This window comes from Hydra vulgaris, chromosome 07 (genome assembly GCF_038396675.1).
Source record: "Hydra vulgaris chromosome 07, alternate assembly HydraT2T_AEP".
NCBI lineage: Eukaryota > Metazoa > Cnidaria > Hydrozoa > Anthoathecata > Hydridae > Hydra > Hydra vulgaris.
In genome coordinates, this window is record NC_088926.1 from 28,593,211 (window position 1) to 28,605,482 (window position 12,272).

General features: G+C 29.4%; 1 protein-coding gene across 2 annotated transcripts in view; it reads left to right on the plus strand.

The window, feature by feature from the left end:
- Positions 1-12,272, plus strand: part of LOC101240001 (oxysterol-binding protein-related protein 9) — a 64,202-nt gene that overhangs the window by 20,337 nt on the left and 31,593 nt on the right. For both annotated transcript variants that reach the window (XM_065801564.1, XM_065801563.1), the window contains exons 4-8: positions 2,255-2,299; positions 3,475-3,504; positions 3,878-3,928; positions 8,417-8,820; positions 9,132-9,178. In XM_065801564.1, the coding sequence (XP_065657636.1) occupies positions 2,255-2,299; positions 3,475-3,504; positions 3,878-3,928; positions 8,417-8,820; positions 9,132-9,178 (577 nt within the window). The remainder of the gene's footprint in view (positions 1-2,254; positions 2,300-3,474; positions 3,505-3,877; positions 3,929-8,416; positions 8,821-9,131; positions 9,179-12,272) is intronic.

Genomic DNA, 12,272 nt, shown 5'->3' on the forward strand with positions numbered 1-12,272 from the left:
AATATTTTTAAAAATGACATCAATTGGTTGTCTAAACAAAGGGCTAGGCTATTGAAACAAACAAGCCTCTGAATCTGTTGTATGAAAATCTTGCTGAATGAATTTATATATTCATTTATTTTATTTATTGTATTTAGTTAATTTATAAAAGTAAACTATCAAATCGTAATAAAAAATTTGTTATATAAAATATCACTAAAATCCACTCCGATCACTTTGATATAAAAATAAAAAAAAAGATTAAAATCTTCTTTTGTTTTTGTATCTGAGTGATGGTAGCCAACCCTGCAAGTGATGGTAGCCAACCCTACAAGTGATGGTAGTCAACCCTGTAAGTGATGGTAGTCAACCCTACAAGTGATGGTAGTCAACCCTATGAGTGATGGTAGCCAACCCTACTCTATATCTCAAAAATGTTAATAAAAACTTTATAAAAAGTAGAACTTGTTTAAGAGTAAAATATAAAAGTACCGAAAAAAATTTTTTAGTGTAACACCCCCCTTATAATTTCTTTTTCTTTTTTTTTCTAATTTTATATTAACAAAAGTTAAAATGCATTGCTAGATTTCAAGTTTTATTTGAAGAAATATATATTGCATGATTTCAATATTATTATTACTAAATTTCAAGTTTGAACCATCTCTGAAAGTTACCTATCACACCAAAAATCCAGGGCCCGCCTGTTTAACCCCCATTTATTATGTAAAATATTGATGGCAGTTTTAAAAATGTAATCAGTTTCTGGTTTACTTTTTTTTTCGTAGAGAATATTTCCACTAGAGTATGAGCTAGTTATGCTCCAGAGCGACTGTTGTGTTTCTTTTATCAAATTTTGAATAAATTGAGAAAGGTAATAAATATGTCATATACCATTAGTGAATAGAACTAAACAAACTGCATTTAAACTTAAATCTTAAACCAATTGGAAACTGCAATTAAATTCAAATTAATTCAATTCAAAAAAACTGCAAACTGTTGTTTGAACAGAAAAATATCAAACATAAGTTATTTTGAGTTAAAATTATATATACAAAAAATGTATATATAATTTTGCAAATGTCTCTTTATTTGTGCTTCTTTCCAGTATAAATAACAATTCAGGCAATAACTAACCATATCTTTCCTTTTTATGAGATAATTTATAATTAGCTGATATTTTGAGTTTTATATTAGTTGGTAGGGGGGCTGTTTTTCAACAAAGCTTTTAATGCTAAGAATTAATAGGTTTATTAAAAAGCGCTGCCATTTTTGTTGTGAACATAACTAGTTAAACATATTTTACCAATTTATTGCAAACAATAGTTGCTATTCAAAAAACTAATGTGCAAGGTCTTGTTGATAAATAGAAAAATGCTACATTTTGAATTTCTTGTCATTATTTTTAGCATTATTCAGAATTTTCCCAAAGTTGAGAAGGTTATAACAATTTTATAAATTGATAAAAGTTAATAAATATGGCTAGTTTTAGAATAGAACTCATTTTTTCTGAAAACAGTTCCAAAAACAATATGACACTTGTTAAAAGTTAGAAAAAAGTTATATAGGCCTAAAGCTGTCTAACATTATATATCACTAATAGTGTTTATAAAGCTGTAGTTTCTAAAGTTAACAATATGTAAAAATTAGGAAAATTAAAGTTAGTGCTGCTGGCCATTGATTGAATTATAATGAGTTGACTCATACCATTCTGTAGACCTGTTCTTTGCAATATTTTTATATGATTTAACTAACTAAAGATAGTTGATTGAATGCCAATTAATTTTTTAGTAATTATTTCTTTTTTACAACAAAAAAATTTTTCAACAAACCCTGCAAACAACAACAACAAACAAACAACAAACGAATCAACACGCTTAATTATATACAATTAGTAGTTTTAATTCCCTAACCCTAATCTTTTAAACTTTGAAATCTATAATATATAACATTAAATCTAAAAATGATAAAACATTTTATTTTTTATAAACTAAAAATATTTTAATTTATGCCACTTTTTCTTCAAAAAAAGTATGTAAAGTTCAGAAAAGGAATTCAACGTTCTGCTAAGTTTATAAGCAATAAATAATCTTGATCTTTTTTTTTTTTAATATGAATATAAATATGTTTTTCTATTTACATATATCATAAATTGTAAATGCCTTTTTGGGTAAAAATTGAAAACAGATAACCATAGAAGACAAATGATCACAGGTAACCAAAGAAGACAGATGAACACAATTATTAATTATTTTTTTTTTTTTTTTTTCTGTTTTAGAAACTTGAACTACAAATTGATCATTCTGTGAATGCAAAGTGTGAGGTATGTTTATTTCATTTATTTATAATTATTTTTTTATTGATATTTTTAAATTTATTTTTTGGCTTATTTGCATTTGGTTTTTGCTCAATAAAAAAATGTATTTTATGCAAAAATTTTAAATGCTTTACATTATGGCAAAACATACAGTAGAGAAGTAAATACTCAAGATCAGGTTTCCAATAAATCAAAGTAGGCCACAATTTGAACAGCATTTTATAATCTTGACTTCTAAATGAATTCAAGATATTTTAGCTGGTTAAGATTGGCTTTTATTAAAACATCAACCATCTGGTAAGCACAAAACCTGTTGTATCATTATATTATATACTTGCCTTTAAAAAACTGATAAGCAAATAGTTTGATCATGTGGTTTGCTTTTTTATATAGCTGTACTGTTTAAATTTCTTTACACAATGTTTATAACTTTTATAATGTTTCTATCAGAATGCTAAACATATCTTGTTACTAATGTATTTTTTTTATATATATGTATTAATGTGAAATTTGATATAAAATACAGTAGCCCAATGATGTGCTAATCAATGCTACATAGTATGATTCTTATTAAGATTATTAAGCCTTGTGTTGTAAGTGCTGTGTATAAGTGCTGCGTTGTAGGTGCTGTTGTAAGTGCTGTGTTGTAAGTGCTGCGTTGTAAGTGCTTTGTTGTAAATGCTGTGTATAAGTGCTGTGTTGTAAGTGCTTTGTTGTAAGTGCTGTGTTGTAAGTGCTGTGTTGTAAGTGCTGTGTATAAGTGCTGTGTCGTAAGTGCTGTGTAAGTGCAAACAAAATGCGATGCAACAAATATAATTTTTATTTGAATCTTGATTTATATTAACTAAATTAAGTATTAAAAAAGTGAATAATATTTTAATAATTATTATTATTGATTATTAAATCTTTTATTTTTTTTATAATATGTTCTCTTATTATTATTATTGTTTTTCTTATGTTCTTATTTTATGTTTTTATTTATTATTTTGTTTATTTTAGGTTTTTATTTATTTTTATTCTATTACTTAAATTTTTATTATTATGTTTTTTCTTATTTAATTTAATTTATTATATATATACATTTATTTTTATTTTATTTTTAATTTATTTGTTTGTTTTATTATGTTTGTCTTTTAATGCTAAACTTAGTCTTTTTATCAGTATAAATTCTTTTTTTCTAGAGAAGTTTACTTTTCAAAGATTCTTTAACTGTAAGTTTTTTATCAAGTTTTCAGTAATAATGGTTGAAACTGTTATAACCAATTTTCTAATATGAAAAACATGCATTCTCTGACCACAAAAACAACTTATGCTAACACTGCAACTTTCTTTTGCAACTAAAACTGCTATTAACACCATGAAAGACTTCTAGTACCACTAAATTTATATTTATTAACACCATAAAAGACTTCTAGTACCACTAGATTTACTTTTAATAATGCCATGAAAGACTTTTAGTTCTACTAAATTTAATTCTATTAACACCATGAAAGACTTTTAGTTCTATTAAATTTAATTTTATTATCACAGTGACTACTTTTTCTAAAACTAATTTCTTTTTGTGATATACAATTTTTTTTCTAGCAAATGATTGAAACCATTGGTCAAGCAATTGAACTTTTACGTGCAGCTAAGGTATTTAAAAATCTTTCCTATTATTTTATTTTGATATTTTCATTTATAGAAACTTATTTTGTATTTGTTAAGGTATTAAAAATTTATAGAAAAAATTTTAAAGTAAAAACAATTTTTTTAATGTATATCAAATAATTAAACTCTCGCTGAAGAGTTAAACCATATTATAAGCTTTGAATTTTCTCTAATGAATGATAATGTAATCTAATTTGAACTCTAATAATTAAATAATTGAACTTTTGATAGATAGCGAAATCACATTTCATTCGTTGATTTTTCTGTAATAAATGTTTTAAATAAAAAAAATAAGTTTAAAATAATTTAATGATGAAAATAAGTTTAATTTTTTAATAGTTGAATAAACCTTTTATGCTGGTCACTAACAACAAAAGACTCTACCAAACAGAGTCATGAACAGAATAGACTTACACATTACAATTATACAACCATACGCACATGCAGTCTGTATGTGCATATGAATTCATTTTGCATGCTTTTTATTATTTTATAGATAAATCTTTGTTTGAACTCATCCTTATTTAGATAATATTTTCTTTTGATAGTCTGTGGTTGGAATGTAAATATAGATATGTATGTTGTAAATATGTGGTAATCATGTGTATTTGAGTTTTAGTTTTATATATAGTTAAAAAGGTCTTTTGGATTTTTTGAAAACTTTGGAGGCTACTTTTTTTTAATTGTGGTTACAACTTTCTCTCAACTCTATAACTGAAACCTGAACCTTTATGAACAAGGCCACCGCAAGGAGATGCAAGTTGAGTGCAATACTACCAAGGACTTGGTGGGGATCAAGTTTGGAACTTCTCGCTTATAAGAAAGCGGTCTACCACTACACCACTACCGCATATATATATATATATATATATATATATATATATATATATATATATATATATATATATATGTATGTATATTAGGGGTGTCCAAAAAATAAAATTTTTTAAATTAAATGTTGCACAGTTTTAAATATTGTTTTTTTTTGATCGAAAAAACTTCTGTGCAAAATCTTAGGTGTTTTGGATAATATTTAGAGGTTGCTCAAGGAAAATAAAAATTTACTGTGTTAAAAGCATTTGTCGCAACAACAATATTTAAAAAACTTGAGTTATAGCTATGATATACTAATAATCATTTTCAAAAAATTCCTTGAATAATGCAAATTACATTCAAATGTTGCACTATTTACAAGATCAAAAGTTTAGTCTGTAACAACAGTGGCATATGTCATCAAGATGCTTTTGCGGCAATCTGGAATGCATTTTCTGTTGTATTCAACAACTTGTATTAGTTTCTGCATTTCAGATTCAGTTTTTGTGATGGATCGATTAAATGTGCTCATAAGAGCAACAGAATGCTCAGCAGTGTCATTGATAACTTTCATAGATTTAACAATTGCTTTAGTATAATGAAATATAACAATTTTCTCCCAGGTCTTTGGATCGGTTATAGATAAAATGGTTACATCAAGACCAAGTGACTGCAAAGCAGCAGTTGATGATGATGTAACAAGTTCATGAAGTTGCTTCTTTTCCAACTTGTTTAATTCTGCTGCTGGACACTTTATACTCCTGACACTCCAACCAGCTCCACTTTGAACCATAGCTTTAACAATCAACTTTTTTTCTGTGTCACAAACCCTGTCAGAAAATAATGAAAGTGGAATCATTTCTGACCCAAGTACCAAGTGTGCTTTTGAAGCTTCTTCATAGCAGCATTTGAAATGACCTTGTTGATCTCAGAATATTGTTTAATTCTTGTGAAGAGCATCAGGTCATTTGCTGGAGCATCACTTGCAATTGGACAGGCAATCCATGCTGGTACATAGATATGAGCAGCAACGATACAAAATTTGCACAAGTTGTTCTGTTCTTTCATAGTTAGCTTGAATTCATTTCTTAAGAGGTATATCTTCATACAATAGATGACTTTAACCATCCATCTAGCCTTGTGATAAGCTCCAGGCATGCGAAAGCGAAGCTTCTTGGTGGCATAGTCTGATAACGGAAAACCCAAAATTAAAAGGCACAACTCGATCATCTCTTTGTAGTCTTCTCTTGGTAAGTACAAAGAGTCATCTGATAAGAAAGGCTGCAGAAAGAAGCCAGCCTCTGATCTAAGTTACTGAAGCTGTTGTTCAGCAAGATAGGTGTCATCTAATGGAGCATAATTGGCTTGATTTATGCTAGGCCAACACTTCTGAAATAATTCAAATAGAGCTATGTTGGACCCACTGCTGGGTCCAAGCAAAACTGAGAATATTTCCCCAATAATTACTTCATGCATATGGTGAGGGCAAGCAAAGTAGAGAAGATTTTTCTCAATCAACTTCTCTAGCAAGATGCACGAACCATTTTTGGAACCCGTGTTTGACGCTGTTGTGTCAAAACACATATCGACAATATTATTTGCAACATTCCATATGGTCAGTAACTGGAAGGTTGCTTTTGCTTGTGCCAGTCCAGTGCCAGATGATATCTTTACAATACCCAGTATTTTCTCCAGATTACGACCAGTCACATCAATAGCAATTCTATCAACATTGGACTTTGGATTTTCATAGTTGGTGCTGTCTCTCATTATCTTACCATCCCAGTGGACGACCATATGTTGTTTCTCACTTGACATAAATTTCTGCGGAATATGATTTTCAGTTGATGAACGGTGCATGATATGTTTGTGGCGGACTGTTGATCTTGATAATGGTGTACTTTGGAGGTCCTCTCCACTTGCTCTAGCAATTGCAGCTGCCAATATAGTGAATTTTTGGTCAGATAAATTGATTCAATCAAGTGTGGATGATACATCTGGAGAAGACAAATCTTCATTGAGAATATGTGGCTTTTTATTTTTAGGACTTTGTTCACAGTCAGTTGATTGGGTTACTAGTTTTTTGTGATAAACCGGAATTTCTATTTCATAATCATCGTTGTCATCAGGAATGTTACTGACTTCTGTTGCTTTGCTATCACTATCACAATCAAGACTAAAGTGGCTACAGCTAGGGGTAAGGACAGCATTTGCTTTTTGTCTTCTCTCTTCCTCATTCTGCTTTCTTTTTGTTTCTGCTTGTTGGCGCTCTGCTGTTGAGAAAATTTTACATCTTCTCCAGCCATCTTCATCATACGAGCATTCTTTTGGTCTTCCAGAAATATTTTATCTTTATCAATTTTAAGTAGCTCGTTTGCATCCTTGTGTGAAATGTCAAACAGTAAATCTAATTTGATACTAAAATCTTTCTCTCCAGCAATCTGTTACTTACTAGCTCTTCCTTTATTCTTTTTAATTAAATTATATTCATCAACACATGCTTTCACTTTTGATGCAGTATGAGGCTGGTAAGTCATTGGAATTCTGGCTTTTTTCCAGATGTGAGCTAAACCATTAGATGTTGCTTTTGCACTGGCTGGAACTGTTTGCTTCAATGCTTTGTGATAGTGGAAAAACGTCCTTAACACATCAATCATCGTTGGAAGGACATTGTTTGGTAGGTTTTTCTCAGGTTGACCAATCAACCATATTGCAGTTCGATTATGTGTCTAAGGAAAATTTGAAGAACTTATCTTTTCACTCATATTCAGCAACAAGCTAAAATTAAATGATACCAAATTAAACTCAACTTGAGAAATTAAATATTAATTTGCAAACATAATTTAAAATATGTGATCAATATTTCAATATGAATGTGATGAAATCATAAGTATTACAAAACTACAAACACTAAAGTAAGTTAAGACACCCAATAATATTTAGCACTAAAGAAAAAGATATTGGCATAACAGCTATAATTATTATTTTATAGGATTAAAATAAATAAGAACCTCAAAATCTTTAAATATTTCAGTTGTTCAACAAAAAATTAAAATTAATGAAAATGTTTTTCAATCAAAAACATCAGATGACAAGATGGCTGCTTGTCACATGACCAAAGAAGTTAGCTCATTAAAGACAATGGTACATCAAATTTATTTAATATTTTATCTAAATTGAACATGGAATAAAATTAGGAAATTATTTAAGGCGTAATGCTATTTTTGTAAAACTAAAAGGCCATTGAGCAACCTCTAAACATTAATTTATTTTAATTATCTTTTGCACAGTAAATTTTAATCCCAATTGGCACAAAATAAACTAGTGTGCATTCAGATCAGAGAAAAATTTTTTTTTCCAGTTGTTATGTGAACACCCCTAATGTATATATATATGTATATATATATTTATATATGTATGTATGTATGTTTGTATGTATGTATGTGTATATATATATGTGTATATATATATATATATATATATATATATATATATATATATATATATATATATATATATATATATATATATATATATATATATATATATATATATATATATATATATATATATATATATATATATATATATACACATATATATATATATATATATGTATGTATGTATGTATATATATATATGTAAATTTTTTTTTTCCAGTTATCTTTGGTTCGTAAAGTTCCAATACCTGTAATAGTGGGTTCTGTTGTAAATGATTCTGATATAAAAAGTAAATTAAAGCAAATAAAGTCTTCTATTGAAACCACTTCTGAACTGCCATCTGTTTCACAACAATTTGAAAAGGATATTGAGGTGGGTTGTGAGTTAACAGAGATTGGGCTTGAATATATAAACATTCCTTCAGCAGAGTTTTTGACTCCCACAATCCCTATTGATACATACACACTAAGTAGTGATGAAGAAGGATGTGATGAGTTTTTTGATGCTGCAGATGAATTTACCAACATAAGTACATTTGAAAATAATCTTTTAAATAATGTTAGTGATTTGGTGAAAAGTTCTGCAGCTAAGCAACTTGTTTCTTCTGCAATTGAAAACAATAGGTATTCATGTGTTTTTATAAATATTACTTTCTAGATTTTTGTTACATAGTTTTTCTTTTTTTGTTATTGCTCTCAAACTAGGCTTTATTTCTATGTTAATTTAAATGTTCTTTTATGGGTGAACCTTTTTTTGAAATTTAAATATATTATAAATAAATATTTATAATATAGCCAATATTTATTTCTTTATATTTAAATAAAATATTAAATAAAAGCATGGATTATATCGATTGATTTGTATATGCATGAAAAATCAATAAAAAGTTGTTTTGATCACATTCTTACTAAATTTTTATTATAATTTTTTTCAGGGTTAAAGAAAAAAAAACAATGGATGAAGAGGATTATTTTTGTCAAGGTCAATTTTGTTTTATTGTTAAAGTTACAGAGAAAATTAATGCATTATAAATGCAGGAGAAAGTTAAGTAAAAACATGTTGGAACAGTTGGGTGACTTTTGAACTTTTTTTGGAATTTGAAATACCACTATATTTAAAATACTACAAAGTTTACAAAAAAAATTTCAGCTCAAAAGTCTAAGAGAAAGAGCTTTATGTAGATTTTTGGTTATATGCAAAATAACACATTTTAACAATCTTTTTAACAATTACAAAAATAATGGTCTATAAAATAAAAACATTTTTATAATATTTCAACATATATTTTTTAAAGATAGGTTAATTTTTTCTGGAAAATATTTGTAGATATTAATTTGTGATGTTGCCTGACTACTAATATAATGTTTTTTTTTGTTGTTCTTCGTTTTGAGATGAGCCGACAAGTTGCTGGATTATTCTGATATTTCTTTCCGCCCCCATCATTTGTGACATTTGTTTTTGATACAGTTTTTTTGACACAATTTTTGATAAATAAAAAAACAGATATTGTAAAATTCAAGATCTTTTAAGTTGCCTTTATCATCAATGGCATATAACCAAACCTTAATCTCACTAACTAAATTCAGTTTGATAAAAACAAAAACTGTTAGCTTAATTTATAAGTTCTATTTCAGCTGAAGGAAAGTTTCTAAAATGACTGATTTAGTTGGCAAATTAAGACATGAATCAGCTAAAACCATGATAGCTGCTTTAGGGACAAGTACCAATAACAAGCCTTTTTTCTTTGCATAATTTGTGAATTATTGAAAGCTCCAAAGTCATTTTAAAAAAATGCTTAGCAAAACTTGACTTCGATAACATCGGTACATGGAAAATTGCGTTCCTAAAACACATCTTATGTTATCTTCTTGTTGCTCATGTAGATAATTAATTACTGGTTATGAAATTTCAAGAACCAAGCGGTATACGAAATCTGCTAACCATGAGCGAGACTAGGTTTTTTCAAACCAAGACGAAATCGAGATGAGAAGTTAGTACTTCTCGTGAGACTGAGAACGAGACGAGAAATTTAACAATTTTTGAACACAAATTTATTAAAATCCAAGTAAAAAAAAAAATGTAAACATGGTTTTGACAAATAGACACAAATGACATTTGTCAAATGTAAACAACTTTTTCAAATATTAATTCAGAATTTTTTTGCCAAACTTTTCCAACAAGACAATGTTTTCTCTGATTAAGATGATTTGTTCTACTTTTTCTGGGTGTAAGTTGTGTCTGGATGATCGGACGACATTTCCACCTGAGCTAAAAACTCTCTCTGATTTAGTTGACCTTGCTAGAATAGCTAAAATTTGTCTAGCTAATGAAGAGAGTTCTGGCAATGTATTTGAATGCAATTTCCACCAATCAAGAATCGAAAAGTCTTTTTTGGCATCAGGGAGATATTCATACTGGCACATTTTGCACAAAATAGGATTCAGTTCAGATGTTGGCTCTTGTGTTTCAAGTCTGACGTTTAACTTGCGCTTCAGTTTTGAATTAGGGGACAAATCTGCTGAAAGGACTCTGGCAACAGGTTGGCACTCAACATTATCCTTAACCTGTGAGGCTAACCATTCTTTTGTTGTTTGAAAGTTTTTGAAGAGCTTCAAGTGAAGTCCTTTTAAAGCAGGATTTAAGTAGTTTGCTGCAGCACTCAATAAGTTTCCAGTGTGACAAAGAGGAAATCTTTTCTCAATGCAGCTTTTCAAGTTTTTTGCATACAAGACACCGTAGCCATTTTTTCCATCCGTCTTAATAAATTGATCAAGTTTGTCATGGATTAAATAAAGAGAATCCGCTACAGTGTTAATTGTTGGAATAGACTCAGCCGACCACGTTTCTGTAGCTTCTTTAAGTGGTGCCAAAATTTCTACTGCTCCCTCGATTGATTTCCACTGTGATGCACTGATGGTCTTAAAAGAAAAAATATCTTCATAAATATGCACATAAGCTGATAATTGCACTCTTTAGATGTAGGACAGAAGCCATGTAATCCAGTTCACTATTCCATCTTGTGTCAACAGATTGGCGTAACTGTCTAAAATTGATTCCTTGAGCGTCTGATTCTGATTCAAGCAACTCAGCTGCAACTGTTGACTGGTGAGTTAAAGAAGCCAAATCTTTGCATGTTTGCAATGCATCATTCCAGCAGTCATTCCAAATGAGTCTCGAACTGCACATTGCAAAATATGATTGTTGCACAAGTATTGGTCAAGGCGCTTTGACAATTTGACTGCAAGTTTCATGTTTCTTGCCTCGTCATTCACGCAGTACATTGGCAAATCAGCAGGCAAATTTAGTTCTTCTAAGAAAGAATCCAGCTTTCCTTCAATTAAGATACCTGTGTGTCTGCCTGGGAACTGTTGGACATGGTGTGTCCAGTGATGTAGTCTCCAATTTTTGTCAATAGCATGAAAAGTCCAAGAGATGTAGCTGTCCTGAGCTCTAGAAGTCCAAAGGTTAGAAGTAAATGCAGCACTTTTTAGATTTGGCGTAATCTCTGTTATTATGCTCTTCATTCCAGCTTGAACTTCTCTTGACCGAATTGAAAGCTTTCTTGAATATGTTGTTCTGTGATGAAGGCTCAGTTTAGGGTTTGCAATGTCAAACAATTTCTTGAAACCTCTTCCTTCGACTGCTGAAAAGGATGCCAGATCAGTGCAAAAGTAATCCAGCATTGCAGAGTCAAACTGTTTTTGAATGGAATTGTCTTTGTCAAATTTGGACTTTGTTTCAAGCATTTCGACCATGGTTTGTTGTTTCTTCTTAGGAGGAGGAAGAAGAGAGTCGTCAGTTTTTTCAGAATACTCAACGTAATCTTGGCTGTGTTTTTTTTTCGAGGTGACGATGAAGTCCGCTTGTGTTTCCATCTTCTATTTCAAAGACTTTTTGCACGCCTTGCATTCAGCACCGTCACTTGTTTTTTGAAAATATCTCCAGATTTTGTTTTTTCTTGGTGACAATTTTGATTGTTGATATGAAGCAAGAATATTTCTTTTCAATATGAACAATGTGTCAAGTTGAATTCCACTGGTAAACTAATGAAATTAAGTCGAAAGTGCACCATTTT